The following is an 18,665-nucleotide window of genomic DNA, read 5'->3' as shown; positions in this document are numbered from 1 at the left end:
TCCCGCAGTGCCAGACGTGTTCCGCTGCTGAAGCCAGTGCATGTCCAGGCCCGTCTGAAGTTTGCCAGAGAGCACATGGATGATACAGCAGAGGATTGGGAGAATGTCATGTGGTCAGATGAAACCAAAGTAGAACTTTTTGGTATAAACTCAACTCGTCGTGTTTGGAGGAAGAAGAATACTGAGTTGCATCCCAAGAACACCATACCTACTGTGAAGCATGGGGGTGGAAACATCATGCTATGGGGCTGTTTTTCTGCCAAGGAGACAGGACGACTGATCCGTGTTAAGGACAGAATGAATGGGGCCATGTATCGTGAGATTTTGAGCCAAAACCTCCTTCCATCAGTGAGAACTTTGAAGATGAAACGAGGCTGGGTCTTCCAACATGACAATGATCCAAAACACACCGCCCGGGCAACAAAGGAGTGGCTCCGTAAGAAGCATTTGAAAGTCCTGGAGTGGCCTAGCCAGTCTCCAGACGGCGGGAGTTGAAAGTCCGTGTTGCTCGGCGACAGCCCCAAAACATCACTGCTCTCGAGAAGATCTGCATGGAGGAATGGGCCAAAATACCAGCTACTGTGTGTGCAAACCTGGTAAAGACCTATAGTAAACGTTTGACCTCTGTTATTGCCAACAAAGGTTATGTTACAAAGTATTGAGTTGTATTTTTGTTATTGACCAAATACTTATTTTCCACCCTGATTTACGAATAAATTCTTTACAAATCCTACCATGTGGATTCATGGATTTTTTTTTCACATTCTGTCTCTCACAGTTGAAGTGTACCTCTGGTGCAAATTACTGACCTCTGTCATCATTTTAGGTGGGGGAACTTGCACAATCGGTGGCTGACTAAATACTTTTGCCCCACTGTAGACCTGCAGCAACCATCAAACTTGCATATGATAAAAATGGACTTAAATTGGACTTAAAAACTAATATATCATCTATGAATAACAAAAAACAAACAAACAAAAAACAAACCACACAATAGAGATGTATGAAAATACTTATGAAGATATATTGAGTTAGGAGATATTGTTACTGTTTGTTCCCCTGTGTTGCAGATTTGCTAAATTGATAAAGCTGACACGTCCATTAGTTTACCTCAAATAACCTAATCACAAAATATACATTTCAAACATATACAGAACAAAGAGGAAAAAACCTAACGTGTAGGCGATTGTAGAATTTTTAAAATTCTAAAGTACCTGAGGCAAAGGGGGACAGGGTTGAGAAGCTCAATTTTATGTTCATGATCCAACAAATAGAGAGGACAAAAAAACAAAACATCAAGTTCAGTGTCTCTCTTTAAAAATGACGGAGAGGCATGAACCATAAAACCTTTGGGTGTCTCTAGAAGCACACTAGCTTCAGAAACCATGAGATGCATGAAGGCAGGAATTTCTGAATTTCTAAATTTGGACAAAACAAGAACGGCTTTGGTAACCAAAAACCCACTTCTACAGTTCCATTCACCTTTCAGCACAACAATAACCCAAAGCATACTGCCAAGATGCAGCTGGAGTAGCTTTGGGACAATTCTGTGAGTGTTCTTAGTTTAACTGCCAAGATCAAGGTGCACAGAGCTTGTGGAAACTTGGCCAAGAAGGATGTTCAAAGAAGCAGTTCCTACCAAGGGGCTCCTATATGGAGATTTATACATCTGAAAATGTTTGTGAATGAAATCCAATTTTAAATTTATTCCATGAATCTAATCGCAGTTTCAGGATGATGACAGAAAGGCATACTTCTACCAAAAATAGCAACACAGATGGCCACAATACGAGAATAAATGAAAAGAAAGCTGCTGCTAAAAAAAACGTTATCCCAAATGCCTGCTCAAATGTCAGCAGTTTTCTTCTTGAGGCAGTTACTGATCAGGTTTGTGTGTAAAATAAGTAGAATTATCACTGTGTTTGTATGTTCTCCCCGGGTACTCTGGCTTCCTCCCACAGTCCAAAGACATGCAATTTGTGAGGTTAGGTTAATTAATGATTCTAAATTTCCCATATGTGTGAATGTGAGTGTGAATCGTCTGTCTCTATGCGTTAGCCCTGTGACAAATTGGCGACCCGCCTAGGCTGTACCCTGTCTCTCGCCCTATGACAGCTGGGATTGGCTCCAGCCCTCCCTGCGACCCTGATAAGGATAAGAGAAAGCACGGTGATCCGTCCAATCTATTCAAGAAACTATTTTTCCTTCTGAAATGGTAACACAGCAACTGAATCTGCAAATTCAGCTGTCAACACAACGCAGCCTGAATTAAATAAACCTTAGATTCAGTTACCAATATTGGATCTTAGCAAAGAAATCTCACCCAGTGCAGATTCTTTCCCTGGGGAAAGTCCAGTCTATGTAGCTCAAATTCCTGTGGCTTAAAAAAGTGATGTTATGATGTTTTAATTTCTAGCTTGTATGTCGTTTTGTAATTTGTTTTACTACTCTTATGTGTCGGAGGGGTAAAAACAAGTTAATACTAAATAGATACAGTTATAGATAAAATAGACCATGTTTTTTGTTGTTAAGGGCAGTAGAGGCCTTAAAAAATGCAAAATAAACAAATAAAATAAAACAATTTTTTGTTAAAAGCAGCTTGAATAAAAAGCTGCGGGTGTTTACTAAGAGCTAAGCTATTTTTGTTCTGACCCTTTAATGTCTCAATCAGTGTAAAAAGGGGTCGACTTCCATGAACTGTCCATCTGGAAATTATCGTTCATTTCCTTCATTTCAAATGCTTCTACTCACCCTGGCAGGATTTGCCAGCCTGGCAGTGCGTCATGTGATTAAGGACGTTCTTCATAGTGCGGCAGTGAGGCAGGGCGCAGGCCCTCACTTCCCCATTAGCCTGTTCTCGTCGCTGGCACTTATGTGCGTGGAGCAGCAGGACCAGCTGCTGCTGGATCAGCTTGCGCTTCTCAGGGTCGGCTGTGGGGCCTGCCGAAGGCACTGCCACACCTCCGCCGCCGGGCAGCGGGAGCATCGCTGCCTGTTGCTGAGGCGGCTGCTGCTGGAGCTGCTGCACGGACGAAACAGGCAGACAAATGTCAAAGTTGTGATAAGTTATCAGCAATTCAACAGTGTGACTCAGAAATGGTGCCAAAAAGGAGATAATTTATTTGTAAAATGGTATTTAGAAAGAAAAACAAGAAAAATAAATGTTTTGTGTACAGTAATATCTGAATATGTCTAAAAAGTACTGACCATGTTTGGCACGCTAGTAACAGCAGCTCCTTTGAGCTCATTAGGGAAGGGTGGCAGGCTGTTGGCAAGGGCAGACTTGTTCTGGAGCTGCTGCTGAGGGTTTAGCTGCTGGCCAGGTCCTGTGGCTCCCTGACCATAGGACTGCGCCCCGAACGGACCATTACTACCCAGGCCCATCTGAAAATACGGACAAATGACCAATAAGTCAGCACAGTAATTGAGCAGTGTTGTTAGCTGCGGGGGGGAAAACCCCCCAAAACAAAACGGCTTACAGTCCAGAATCCTGAAGGAACAGACTCCGATTGATTAAAGCATTCACAAGTTTAAAACATTTGATTTAATGTGGTTAAATGTTTACCTGAGGGATTATGTTAGTTCCTCATTTACAGCCTTAACATGCCAAAAAAAGGTTCTGCCTCAATTTCAATGCCAATTTGTCATTACAAGACCCCCTCTGCCAAGACAAGCACTTGCGTAGCTGCGCCAGGATAATTGTGCCTGGTCCTGTTCTAAGCAGCACAGTGATGCTCTGGCATCCTGTCAACTCAGCATGACACAAGCTATTGCCAGGAAAGACTTCTTGACTACAGAGTCATTTTTCCTCCTGCTCCCTTCTTTACTTAAGCTAGTTAGTAGACATGGCACAACTGAAAACTTTACTAACAATGCAGCAATTAACATGAGTCACCAGAAAAATGCTCTTCTACTCTGGCTTTTTTCTTTAATTAGCCATTTCAACAGGTAATTAATCATAAATTGTGTTCTCAAGATCCTTTTGGGTTGTAGGAGAAATTGTTACCAAGTTTTATTAAGAAAAGCTTGTATAATAACTAGGGATGGGTATCGTTTAGGTTTTATCCGATACCGGTGCCAAACCGGTACTTAAAGAATGGAGAACACAAAATTGGTCCAAAAACCTCTCATGTTCAGCTGTTGTTTTTTTTTTGTAAAAAGATAACAATGTTAGCCTTTTCTGCAGCTATAGGGCATATATGGTATCACTCTTGGCTGGAAGCAGTGCTTAAACAATGGAAAAAAACACAAACTTTGTCCAAAAACCTCTCATGTTTAACTGTTTTCGATTTTTTCTTTGGTCATTTTAGCCTTTTTGGCCAGGGTGAAGGGAGTATCTGCCATCAAACAAGAAGACAGCTGCATGTAACTACAACGGTGTTTGCTAGTTCACCTTACATGCATTAATTTAATAACGTGGTTAGCCTACTCAACGTAAATTATACACGAACAACATTACGCTACTCACGCAGAGAAGAACGGCTGCTGCTGCATCATCATCATTTCTGCTACACTGGCAGGGCTAGGGGCCAGGACTCTCCTCTTCGGGTTTTTGGGGGCTGTTGCTAACTCCGGGTCCGATAACAGGCACCACACCCGCAGTAGATGCGCTCGGTGTGAGGTCTCGCAGCAAGCTATCAAATACGGCACATTTTTCGGCTTTAAAAAAACGCTATGCGTCGCCAGGTGTTTCATCGAATTTGAGGTGTTACCTCCTTTGACAGTATCACAGTATCACCTTAAAGCACTTGTTGCAGGCTGCTGAGGTTGCATATTTTGCTGTGAAGTACAGCCAGACTTTTGACCGCTTCGCCTTGGTCATTTTTAATCTGTAGCTTTGCTCTAAAAGAACGTACGTACCTGGACCCGCCTACTATCCTCGGAAACGTAAAATGATTGGCTAGAATTCAAAGTGTATGACATCTCAGGGAAAAAAAAGCACCGAAATAAAGCACCGAAATGTGCGCTGCTTTTCGGTCTGGTTACTACCGTTTATGTCAGAACCGGTGCCATCATGGCACCGGATACCGGTACCCATCCCTAATAATAACAAATCTGCACAAATTGTCAGGAACACAATTTATCTTAAGAGATTATGACCCAGTTTCGCAGTCTCACATATGCGACTCTTATCACATATGTGGGTGGAGTTGTGCACCTGTTATTTAAACTGGAGGTGTTCCTGTCAACTAATTTCCCTCAACAACTAAAACAAAACAATGCCACAGTCTAAAGGGCATGGTTAAGCACCATTTGAAATTGGAAATGTGTGGCATCAAACACACAATTTCACATCAGTGTGCCCAATGGCAGCTTGTGTTAACGCCAACATATTTCACCTGCAGGTTAACATCCCACACCCTTGGAGAAGGTGGTTACGTGCCACTTTAACTCCGCAAACAGTCATTCCTCTTCCAAGTTTGCACAGGTTTTTAAGCACAGACAGTATAAAAGATGGACACTGCCGCTCTGACGCCACCTATTGGTTTTGGACTCTACATTCTCAACTTTTGATGTGATACGGCATATTTGTTTTTCAAGCCTAAATGTACCATATATCATACAGCAAGCCATAATTGTAATCAGATGAACCATTAAAAATTCTCCAAATGCTAGTAATAGCTCCAGCTTCCTATTTGGGACAACCATCCAACAATGCAGCCAACTCCACTATCCAAGCGTTTGAATTGTACAAAAAGTTCAGCTGACTCAGAGCTGTTAGGAGGAAGAAAACCCTTCATAGATGCCAAAACTTAGCTTGTACCAGACTGTAAATACACTTTTTTAATGCTGTGATATTGTGCATTTTAACATAGGAGTCTAAGGGGGTTACCTTGCTTTTGGAGCCAGTCTCAAATGGTTACAAGAGAAACTGCAGTTTTTGACACTTCCATACTGCCATTATTTTACGCTCCAGAGATTGCTCTGTGGTTTTTAGGATTGTCTCACATTCCTTGTTTACAACTTCCCATCACAGAGACAGAGGTGCTGCCATTTACTGTCTGTGTAACATCTTAAAAGGCATCCAAACAGGAAAACATTCTGGTTACAGCAACCGAAATGTTAATGACATTAAGCAACTTTAATGGGCAAAATTTTTTTGAATCAAATCAACTGCAACCATCATTGTATAGTTATAAAATACAAATAAGGGATTTAATAAACATGTTCTTCTGGTGCACAACGAAGCAGGCAGCAAAGTTCAAACAACTACTGGTCTAATTGTGGGCTGCAGCTATCAATTATTTTAGTAATCGAATAATCTATTGATTAGTCCTCCGATTAATCGAGTAATTGGATAAGAGTAGGGCTGCCACAAACGATTATTTTGATCGTCGACTAGTCACCGATTATTTTTGCGATTAGTCAACTAATCAGATCATGCATCCATTGGATGTACAACGTACAGCTTATTGTACCAGCAGCATCTGCTCTTATATAACTATCATTAGCTTACAGCTTTAAGTGTTTAGGTATGTGCTAACTAAAAATAAAGACAAGATGATAGTTTATTAAATTTGAATGAAATTTGCAGATTGTTTCGGTGAAGTTTAATAAACTCCTTGCTATCTAAAATATAACTGGACACTGGAGTATATTCTCGAGCATCTCACACTTCTGATAATCAGTTGTCTGCTTGACGTTTATTCATCTGTGTAAAAACTATAACTTTAATCTCAGCCAAACCGATTTACTCAGGAACAAATAAAATACTAAAAAAAGCCAAACAATAACATTTTTAAGTTATCTAAGTGACTTATATATGTTTAACCTGAGTAGCGAAAGACGGCGGTGGGTTTGAAAACGATTTGCCGGGAGTCCGGTGTTCTCACGGGCTCTAGTGAGCCTTGCCCCCGGCTAGCAATCGAGCTAGTGGGTAACAGACGTCTCCGAAAACGTCGGAGCGCTTTTGAAAATATGTGGTGTCTTGATAAACTGAGCATATATTTGAGGTTTACACAGTTACATTCTCGCCTGAAAATATGCTAAACGTTTATTTTGTGACCCAGAATGAATAATAAGAGTAATATTAAAACGAACTAGCTGCCGCCATTGTTGGAAACTGAGCTGGGCTGCGCTATGAATTCTAGGACAGAGCTGCTTCTTCTTCTTCAGGGATTAACGGCAGCTGGCATCATTGTACATGCAGTGCTGCCATCTACTGTTTCAGTCCATTATTACACTCTTAAATACTACTACTTATTCCTGCGTCTTTTGGGATCTTACAAAGCTTCAAACGACGTGTCGACTATTAAATCAGTCGTCGACGATTTTGATAGTCGACGTAATCGTGACTAGTCGACTAATCGTGGCAGCCCTAGATAAGAGATAAAGTGGTTTCCATATTAGAAATTGCAATGTTGTAAGTTTAACTGCATATAACATCTGTCAGGAAAAAAAACCCTTTGTATTTACATGCCATATTAAATTTTATTTTTTAAAGAAAACATTGTCTTGAATGCAAAAATATATAAACACTCAAGTTCTCTCTGGCTGGATGAGGCAGATTTGTTGTGTGTCCATGTTTATGGGTTTTTGTGCATGTGTGTCTAAGTGTGAAAAAGTCAAGCGAAAAGTGAGTTTGCGTCTGTAAGCCTTTAAAGGAGAATGTGGTAGCTGCAATGAAGAAAAGCGAGCATATCAGCATTCTGAAGTTTGTCCTGCGCTCTGACGCAAAGTTTCTGTGCAGCTGAAAACAGATGCATAATGGTTTAGATGTTAATTAATATTAATAATAATTCAGCGCCCAGAGCTTTACTGGTCCATGTCCATTTTTATTGGCTTGTGAAAAATGCCTTTATTTTTATGTTTTTACATATTATTACAATTTAATGAACACAATATCTTTGATTACTTTACTTTTAATCTGAAAAATGTTCCCAAAGCTTTTAAATTAATCTGGTCTAGTACACCACATGCCCCACCCCCACCTTTTTCCCCCTCCTATTAAATATTTTAATGGTGAGTACATCTTCGCAGTGTGTAAACAGTTCCATATTAAACTGTGCCAGTGTCATCATCACTGTTGCTGTTGTGTTATTGGTTTTTGTTTAAAATTGGGGGCTGCGTGGGCTTAATGTTGTCATAAATACATTTCTATTGCAGGTCTGTTTTCCGTCGCAAATGTGTGTGAAATAACACAGAGCCACGTGTTAAACGAAGCATCGACGCAAAGAATGTTTGTCGAGAATTTTTTATTTTTGGATTACTCAAATTGTTGGAGCTCTAGTGCATTCACAACTTAATCTACTTGAATGGGCTAGATAAACCAAACAGCTGTCAGCAGAGCCTAAAACAGAGAGCACAACAAACCAAATCAGCACTGCAATACAGCAGCCATGACTGTCATAAGTTTCAAAGTTTGACTGAAGGGTTTATCCAACTACATCCAAACCAAAATAGCGCTCACGCTCAAGAAGTCTGAGTGCATACATTAAGATGTGCGCCGCTGGAGGGAATAAAATCCTTGTTAGTGCCTTGCATTATACACTGATTAACTTGCTGCTGCTCTCTCATCCAGAGAGCTGCTGGGAGACCAGACCAGACTCTGCCACGCCAGGCCAGGCTGTATCCCCCTCAGGCTGTTGACACCGCTCCAATAGACCAGATAAAAAAGACCCAGCTGAGACGACCAGACACTGGCAGGCTTTCAACACAGCTGAGCAGACGGACACACACCCACACCCGCCCCCTTCGTTTCACTCTCTCCATTCAGTCCCCCGCTCTCTGACACACTCCACACATCGACAGGCAGGACAGTTGCCAACTATCATCTCACCACGTTGCTGCCAGGCGAGACTGTTCAGCTGAGCTAGCCTCCCTCCTTCATCCCAAATGTACTCCGCCTCTGTCATTTCAACTTATTAAGTGGTTTACGATACCTGTCTTTCTCTGCATCACTGAAATGGTAAGCAGCCACCCAATAAGCTGGAGAAGGCTGGGCGAGTGCTCATGCGTATACAGTAACAAAAGGAGCATGTGGCGGTAAGGAGCTTCTCACCAACACAAATGCCCAGAAAGAGATTTACAACCTGTGATTAAAGGACAATAGAGGAAGCCGCATACAAAGAATGGGTCTGGTGGTTTTCTCCTTCAGAGCAGTTGGTGACATGATAATCACAGAGGACCAGCTGAGCCTAAAACATGCACACGGACAAGGTTTCTCCTGGCTCAGAACGGGCCTCGAGTGGGTGACTACGCATGGCCATAAATGCAATCATCCCACCATGAGTCTGTGTTGTGTTATTTGAATGAAAACTATACATTTAGTTGTTAATAAGCAAATACTATAAGTAAATAGATTAACCCTTTAAGACCTACCATAGAACCAAGTCCGCCAGAGATTATCTTTATATTTTTACATGCTGTAGTGCCATTTGTGGGAGCATTTCAAGTTGCTATACATCAATACAACAGGTATATCCCAAATTTTAATAATATGTATGCATTAAGTCCATAGTAACTACATAAATTGCAAAAAAAAAGTGCAATAAACTGCAAAAAACAAATTGAAAATCTTTTGGGGGTTTTTAACATATATTTCTAGTTAGAGTAATGTAAGAGGCTTATCCCTCAAAACTGTAAATACAAAAAAGTTGCACAAAATAGTTTCCAACCATAGGAATTTATTTTGAGTGTCTTCATAGTTTTATTTTTGAGATATGCCAATTTTTATATACTGCAGGAAAAACAAATATAAATATTATAATGTAAATTTGCAAAAAAAAAAAAAAAAAAAAAAAAAAAAAAAGCATGTGCATCAAAATAAACTATTTCCAGCAGTGCAATTTGAGTTCTAAGCATCCCAGAAACAATACAGAAAAGCATAAAAGTCAAATATAACTTTTAAAAACACCAGTACAGGCTTATAAGGCCCTGAAGGCAAAAAAAACCCCTACATTTTCTGCGAAAATGACGTCACTTCCGGTTTCGGGCAGGTAATGGCGGACACGCGATAGTTCGCGCTGACATCTATTCCAACGTAGGAAGTGTTACGAACAGCTGATCAGATCAGCAAAGCATGTTTCTGGAATATTATATTTTTGTTCCTGCAAGTGCTTTTTATGCAATTTTTGGGAAGCTATATGTGGAAGGAAACTGTGACCTAGGACAAGCTAATGGCACAAGTTGTAAGTACAACTCCTCCGGTTTCATATGCGAAAAAAAAATTATTGCGCTAGCTTACATGGTTCCAGTTCTACAGAGATTTAAAAATAGTTATGCAAAACGGAGTGTGCCCGCTCCGACCGGATTTAAAAGGTTAAACACAAACCCTATATGATTAGACATGCTGAGCTATGATTCATATTTGCCCATAAGTCATGGGGTAAAAATAAGGTTTTCCTTCTTTCTTTTTTTTTTTTTTTTTTTTTAAATTAAAAGTTAGACCTAACACTCTTTATTTTCAACAAAAACTTTCAATTTTTCAATTTTTACCAAGTAGGGGTTTGTAGTTTGACTTAAAGTGAATTGGCCCATAATTTAATTATGACGGGCAGCTAGAACAAAAAAAACAAAACAAAACAAAAAACCAACTACACCTTTTTGGGTTATATTTAAACCTGCAGAACATCCGTGGACTCTCCGTGTACACCACTCCACTTTAGCTCCTGTTTTCCCCTTCCAGAAAGTTGGCATTTGACAAATGAAGCCGTTAACTGTGTAACCTCAGTTCTTGACCTGAGGGCTACAAACTGTCAGTGTAGCTGCTAACGGGAAGCTTCAGCAACATGTAGCTTTATCTGTATTCTCATGCAAAATAATGATTCAGAACAAAATTATGAAATCAAAGATCATTCTAGGCTTTTTTTAACATGTGAATAGTGACTCTGTCAGATGACTGTAGTTATAAAACTGGGATACGCTAAACAATTTCGAAAACAGCTTGGAAGCAACGCCCGGCTTACATTAGTCTCAATTGCTATCATTTAGGCGCTTTTGGTTTTTCTTGGCATTAACTGGCTGTGGGAGGCACCAAAATCTGCGCAGGAAAAATCCCTGACAGAGGTACACACACAAAAAACAGGCCCGTTTCTGTAAATGCTGACAGTCCTGTCGCTGTTACTTCGACATCAGCTTTTAATTGTTTCTGTGGTTAAATCGTGTCTACAGACGCTGGGAATGACTCGACACACATTCACTATCTCAGTAAGTCTCTTCTCAGAAGACTGGAGCTTCTGTGTATGTGTGTTGTGGTTAAGAACAAATTTGGTGTCTTGGCTTTGACACAGCCAGTTAAATAGATGGCTTCCTAGTGATTTCCTGCAAAACCACATTGGTGACAAGTGTACATGTAAGCCGCAAATGACACTATAAACTCTCGCATAGACACACACATAATTATGCATCCCTAGACTAATCTTAACAACAACTGAACAGTTGACAGCAGTGTACCAGTTCCCTGCCAACAGTGGAGTATGCATTTTTTGAGTGCTATAAACAAGTGGACTGGAAGAAAGAACTGTTTAGATGAACCATAAACGTGACTAGCGAAGTGTATAGATACAGATGCACTCGTGCCTACCTTCATCACACAGAGTGTGTGTTGAGGAGGGGCTTCAATTAAGCTCCTAATCAATGATTAGGGGCTTCAATTAAGCTCCTAATCAATGATAACAAAAGCTTTGCTGTGTTGCTATAGTGAATGTAAAAAGTCATTTGAGATGAATCTCCATCTCATTACACAGCCAATTAAAAGCTATATATAAAGCTAAGCTCTAGTAATTTTTTCAGATGCACAAAAAGCATTTCAAAATAACTGTCTATGCAAACCAAACTGTGTCCTATATAATTTGAGAATAACTGCAAGCTAGGGCTGGGCCATATCATCCTGTTCACGGTAATACCAGTATAATGTTAGGCAATGATAAGAAAATGAAATATCGCGATAGAATATGGGTAAAATGCGCATGCGCAGTGCCTTTGTTTTCATACGCACATGGTGGAAAAAGCATGGCGGCGACGGAGAATAAGAAGGGCGAAAGCGGATCGTTGAATGAAACAGATGAACCAGAATTGGTTTGTAAACATGATGTAACTTCAGTGGTGTGGAACTGGTTTGGCTTTCATCCGGCAGATGCACACCAAAGCACTTTTTTTGGTAGAGCATGCAAGCAGGCCGCCGTTATTACCGAACCGATTTTATGTGGTACGTGGCGCTCAAAAATCTTTCAAAAAATGTTTTAGTACGACTTTGCTAAGCTACGAAGCCGCACCGCTTGATGGATTGCCGGGGCATTACGGCTACCGTAGTCATGAGCCTCGCGGAGTGATACGTACTGTGCTTCAACATAATATTACCGTATTGTGTGTGTTTATAAGCTCTTTTTAAGTTTTGTGGATATTATACATGGTTATGCTGAGGATATGTTGGCCAATTTCCACTGGAAATGCCTTTTGGTTAAACTGTCAGCAAGGAATTTGCGTTTGCACTGTTAAATTTTTATATAACTTTAATGCACATAAAAAACAGCTGCTTGTTTAAGTGAAAATACATTGATGGGGGGTGTTGCACTAATAAAGTTGTGGAGTTGTAAAGTATTTTGTCTCGAGTCAATTATATCGTTATCGCAAATCTTCAAATATATATCGTTATGAATATTTTTGGCCATATTGCCCTGTCCTACTGCGAGCTGTTAATTCCACGAGTCTAGATTTGTAACTTTGCCATTTATGAAAGGTTGCTACACAAAGCAAAGTAAAACAACATTTATAAAGGGATTGGGCAATAAGGAAAATGTAAGATGTCTTATATTAAAAATGAACTGAAATATAATGCAATAAAAACATAATTCCATAGACCTTGTTTAATGCTAGTTCCTTTTCAGTTAGGATCTGCCGCAAATTTTAGGAAAGTTGAACAATTCTCCATATTTCACAAGATAAATTGTGAATGAGATTCTAAAAATAAAAATCACCCTAATTAGCACTGACAGGTCAAACGGATAACTAGCAAAAACATAAAAAAGGAATTAAAGAAATAAAAAAAACCCAGCAATTTCAATTCAATTTAATTAAAGGTGTTTCAGGAGTTTTTAAATGTGATTTCTATCCAAAAGGTTATTAATAAAAATTAACAGTATAGATCTTAAGTATGTGCCAAAAGTATTGAAGAAGAGAAAGACACAAACATGTAAAATGCTTTAAAAACAGATGTTTTCTGAGGTAGCAGAACATTTAACATAGTTTTGTGGTGGATCTTTACATGTCATATATTTAGGGAGAAACAAAACCTTTGTTTGTTTACAATATAAACTTCAAACAGCAGTTTCAATTTCTGCTGTGTCACTGTAGTACTAAAAAAAAAAATAATTATTTTTTACTCGATGAGCACAGTTTTAAAGCTGTGCCAGGTGATCACATAAAAGGACGTTGCTTTCCAATAATGTTGCTTTCACTCCCAAATAAGTGCGAACATTTGTGCATAGTAACAAGGCTCAACAAATCCGGCCTCCGCATAGGTTAAAATTTTTACAAAATAATTTTACTGGCTTAAATGTTAGCGTCAATTAATAGAGGATCACAGCATAAACTGGGCCCAGAATGACAAGATGCAAAAATGCCACATTAACAAGCTCTTCGACTTCGCCTATACAATGAGTGACCACCTAGTTTGTGTCCAGTGTTAAAGTTGTTCCAACACACCTTTTCTTTAATCAAAAATGAATACTTCAATGCAATTTAAAAAAAAAAAAAAAAAAAAAAAAAAAAATCAGTGCCAGAGAAATATCCCGTGTGTGCCAAAAAATACTTGGGGCTCACAATTTGCGTGTGCCAACACTTGATATAAAACAAACAAAAATAATAAAATAAGTGTCACTCACCTTGTTCATGTTGCCTGCTTGCTGAGAAGTACTGAGGGTAGTGTGAGCTCCCATCTGTTGCCCTCCCTGTGTGAGCGTCTCTGCCAATGCACTACCTGATCCTCCTTGTCCTGTTGCAGTTCCCTGCATTGTCTGTCCCTGGTATTGCATGCCTGTTACCCCTGCCCCACGTCCTCTCCCAGCTCCAGGTACGAGGCCACCATTCATCACTTGCCCAGGCTGCGGCTGCCCTCCCTGGTTCAGGAGTCCAGTATGGCCCTGGTTGTTGTTAATCATGGCCTGACTGAACCCAGTTGTGTTTAAGCCCATAGTTGCAGTATTGTTGTTGTTGTTCTGTCCTGCTACTCCAGTTGGGGTTCCTGCTTTTTGGGCCTGAGGGGACGGGTGGTTGTTGGGGGAGCCCTGGCCAAGAGGGCTCTTACCCAGTGGTGCTCCTAACTGTGGCCCCATGCTGCCTGGCTGAGAGCTAGCTGTGCCTATATTAGAAGTAGTACCAGCCCGAAGCAGCTCTGAGAGCTGCTTGTGCTTGGCCGCTGCATCTGGGACGGCAGAGGCACTGCCACCGCCAAGTCCTGACTGAGTGCCTCCTGGTCCGCCAGCTCCAGGTGCTGCTCCACCATTTGAAGGCATCCCGCCCATCAGGCTAATATCACCTCCATTGGGGATCAACTCATCTGGAAGGTCATTCTCCAAATCGTCCCAGGAGAGTGACCCAAGATCTATGAGAAGGGATAGAGAAGCAAAATGTCACAAAATGTTTTATACAACCATGTGAATCAGTGCCAAGCATTCATTCTCCTCTGCTTCAAATAAGCCTGTACTCAAATCACTGAGTACCAGAGCATCTAGATCTTCTTATCTACTGCTAGCAACTTATTCTACAATGCAACACATGACACTGGGAAGATTTTTTTCTACCTTTTAACAGTTTTGAGTCCCCACCATAAACATTCCAACCACAGCAGAAAAATAGCCAGCATGGTAATAAAACATAACCATTTTTGTCAGTTATGGTTTTCATTTTTATGAGAATTAGAGGCATTTGCTTATCAAATGATCAGAAAAGGAGAAAAACTTGATTTTTATCAAATAACAGATTCAATACATTTAGTTAATGGACTGTAGTCACCACCCAAAGGCTGAGCCATGAAAAATCCTGCTGTGTTTGAAAAAAGAAAAAAAGAAAAAAGGGCTCTTACTCCTCAGTTGACCCTTGGTCTCAGTCCAAGTGTTCACAAACATTCTAATTATGAAATATTAATGAGCCAACATGCTAACTGCTGCTGCACTGTGGCCTTGTCCCTTGCAGTGCAAGACAAAATAAGCATAAAGCGTGATAAAGCCTCGCTACTGGCTGACAAACACAGTGTGACAAGAGAATCCAGCAGCACTCGGGGTTCCTGCTGGGTGGCGTAGGAATATTTGTGTCACACCATCCAGAGGTGTGAGCATAATGGTGAGAGCCTAGGGAGCCACGATTTGTTTGAGAATTACTGATTAAGATGGTGACAAAAGCACAGAAGCTGTGCATGCCTTACAGCTTTGAATCACCAAGAAGAATCAACTCTCTGGACAAACTGAAACAAGATCACTTTCCACAGCCTTGATCACGAGTTCACCTAACGGCACAAAATCACCAAAGAAACATGCTTTGAACACTGCAGCTCTCCGTTTTTATTTCCCTCTATAAGTGACATTAACTTGCCTATTCAGTATAACGTGCCTGACGAGAGTAGAAATATTACCTGAAATCTTATTTGTCTAACTTGTTTCTTCAAAAGCATGTTGTGGAGCGGTTTGTTGGTCTTGTGTAAAGAGTGGAGGACATAACTGGAATGTATGCAACTGACAATTTCTTCCACAAAAGCGCAAATTTACTGAATTTGTGCAACTGAAAGTAATGAAGCCAAGAAATGTCACTGTATGAAAGGCGCTGTTAAGCAAATCACTTTTCAGTATATGATAAACAAGACCTTAATGCTACAGGACTGAGCACTGCTGCTGGATGTCTTCATTGAGATTCAGTCAGGATCCCGGCTTTAATGAGGGCACTTGGCCTACACACTTCCCTGAGTAAACACAGGCTTGCAGATCTGCCTTGCTAGCTCGCTGTCTGTCCCCGGCATCAGGCACGCAGGTGCTCCATGTGGAGGAAGCTTGTTTGAGGCTGAAGGGACAATCCATCTTTTCCTCTCTCCCTCCTCTCAGCCCATGCCGTCTATCAGGCAGGCACATGGATGCTCTCCAAGCAGCTGTATTCACTTCAACTACATACGCTAAGGCCTAGCATTGCATTTTTCATTTCAAAATGGAAATCTAAACACAAACACACCCCAACCTTGCCCTTAAGCTTGTTGGCTGGATACCAAAAATGCAAAGCAATGTTTTGGTTGGGTATGGCCACATGCAGTCTGGGGAACCCCAACCGTAAGGAGGGGGAAGGTGGGCATTAACCGTTTTAACATATGCACTGCAGCCCTGAAGTTTTCTTCAGACATAATCCATGGAGCTGTATGTAGGAATGCGAAAGTTTAAATCGGACCTTACAATAAAAGCTCCCTTGGACAGAGTCTGCATAAAGTTGAACCAGTGTGCGAATTGATGTGATAACCATCCGGAGAATTCTCATCGAAAAATTCACATAGGAACGTCGATTACATTTCACTTTCCATATCATTTCACTGTCTCAAAGGCAGAAGAAAAACATCCACAGGTAAAGAAGGGTCACTTACATGAGTGCGTATATGACAATAAAAACACGTAACTCAGGAAACAATGTGTGATTTACTCAAAAGTGGATACACACAAATCAGTGTCAACTTTTCACACAGTCGTTCATAAAGCTCCTTTATATAAAAAAAAGTATATGTATGGTGCGCGTGGTCAGTCTGTCAAGCGATAGTTATGGCCAGCACTAGCGGTCCAAGTGGAGGAGCAGAGGCGTTTGCGGCATTTAAGCAGCCCTTTGTTCCCCAATCCGACCGGGCTAAAGCTATTACAAAAGCTACTGGGGTGTTTAGCTGCAGACGGGAGGCCGTATTCCCTTGTGCAAAACAAGGGGTTTAAAACTATGATGAACGTGCTTGAGCCACGCTATGATATCCCGTTGCGCGTCCACTTCAGTGACAAGATCGTACCCAGGCATGCATGAGCAGGAAAAGTTTAAAGTTATGGCTGAAATGTCCTACACATCTTTTGTTGCCCAACTACAAACGGGTGGACCTCCAGGTCAATGGAAAGCTACGTGACAGTGACCGCTCATTATATCACAGCGGAGTGGTAGATATAAAGCCCTGTACTGCCCTATAGTGCACCTTAATTTGTTTTTATATAATTGCGTGGAATGAGTCTTGAGTTGAATGTTTTTAATAGGCAAAAAATACTTAAAAAGTTAATAAGTAAATGTTAAAATTTTGTCTTTTTTGCTGATCCGAAAATTGGTCTGATCCGTGAGTTAAAACCGTGATCCGATCCGAACCGTGAGATTTTTGATCCGTTGCACCACTAGTACTCAGCCATATCAGAATTGTCATTTAAAGCAAAATCTGAAGTGTCTTTCCTCTTTTGTATGAAAATGTGCTGGTAGCTGAAATCACCAGTTCTACACTGAAGGCAAGCACAAACATACTGAGAAAAGTAAAAAAAAAAAAAAAAAACAGCAGAGTACAGCCAAGACGATTTTAAGAACAGAGTAATAATGACACTTCATTTTATTAAATCAAATGCATTAACTAGATAGCAAGTTATCCCAAGAGGCAGTAGCAATAAGTGTGCATGCAACTAGTCAACCAGACTTTTAATGTTGCTTCCCTTGCCAAATGGTGCCAGAAAAACTGAAATATATTATTTTATTTTTTGGCTTTTCAATATAGAGCGGCAGGTGATGATTGGTTAATGCTGAACTTCTATCTAAAGCACACTCAGCTTTGTCTCTGGTAGGGAGTGAATGTGGATCTGTAACAGGAAGACTTCTCTTCCCTCCCCATTTTTAACAAATACCATCATCTCATCTATGGTGAACAGACCCTTGTTTTTTTTTGTTTGTTTTTTTAAACAGACTAATTTAGCAACAGCAGTTAAGATCCATTTACACCTGCATGGAATCTGCAACTGGATACATGACATCTGACCCACAGGTTTGTTTCCTCTAGGCGGGTTGCTTTGGGGGAGATTTGATGACAACAGGGGAAACCAAGTTTTTGAAGTCTGCACCCAGTTTAGAAATGCATTCTCATTATTTCGTTTGTGGTTGCAACATGATCCAGTGATCTGTACTGTTTGTGTTCCTCATCGCATTAACACAGCTACATGCTTTAGTTTGGCTTGCTTGAATCAGCTGGAAGAGATGGTATTGTTCACCTTTAAACTTTGTGGATTTTGTTTTTCTTAAGAAAATACAACCAGAAACATCATCCATTGGTAAAATTATAGTCATGTGGAGCTCCTCAAGTACTCCTACTTCCTCTTGGGGATTTAGTTTAGTTTTCTAGGTTTTCTGCAAACACAAAACACATACTGAGCTTCAGTCTAACTCTTCTCTACCTCATGAAGCTAAAGTTGTTCCAAGTATAATGAGCAAAAATAGAACAGTCAAATGGTCTGTTTAAGCTTAAATGCAAGCACAGACATGAGAAATGAGTGGCATTTAAAATACCTTGTCGCCCATTTTTTTGATGCCTATTAAGTCAGCTAAAAGCAGTAGGTTGGTGGTAATAACTCCCTTCATCTGCCTTTATCCATTTTGCTGATCCTCGCCATCTTTCTCTCATGATTTCTCTGGTTGCCCCAAGGCACAGGCATAAATGCCTCAATCAGTGGCTGCATTGCAAGCTTACCGCCTGT

At 40.5% G+C, this 18,665-nt stretch overlaps 1 protein-coding gene across 4 annotated transcripts in view; it reads right to left on the bottom strand.

Moving 5' to 3' along the window:
• Positions 1-18,665, bottom strand: part of crebbpa (CREB binding lysine acetyltransferase a) — a 45,204-nt gene that overhangs the window by 20,201 nt on the left and 6,338 nt on the right. For 3 of the 4 annotated variants that reach the window (XM_084930767.1, XM_084930768.1, XM_084930770.1), the window contains exons 2-4: positions 13,824-14,542; positions 3,208-3,384; positions 2,752-3,022 (exon numbers count right to left, since the gene is read on the bottom strand). In XM_084930767.1, the coding sequence (XP_084786893.1) occupies positions 2,752-3,022; positions 3,208-3,384; positions 13,824-14,542 (1,167 nt within the window). The remainder of the gene's footprint in view (positions 1-2,751; positions 3,023-3,207; positions 3,385-13,823; positions 14,543-18,665) is intronic. The other variant, XM_084930769.1, reaches the window with a different exon arrangement.

The sequence above is a fragment of the Perissodus microlepis genome, chromosome 6 (assembly GCF_051167445.1).
Source record: "Perissodus microlepis isolate ML-2025 ecotype Zambia chromosome 6, ASM5116744v1, whole genome shotgun sequence".
NCBI classification, from domain to species: Eukaryota; Metazoa; Chordata; class Actinopteri; order Cichliformes; family Cichlidae; genus Perissodus; species Perissodus microlepis.
This window is presented reverse-complemented; position numbering and strand designations above follow the sequence as displayed.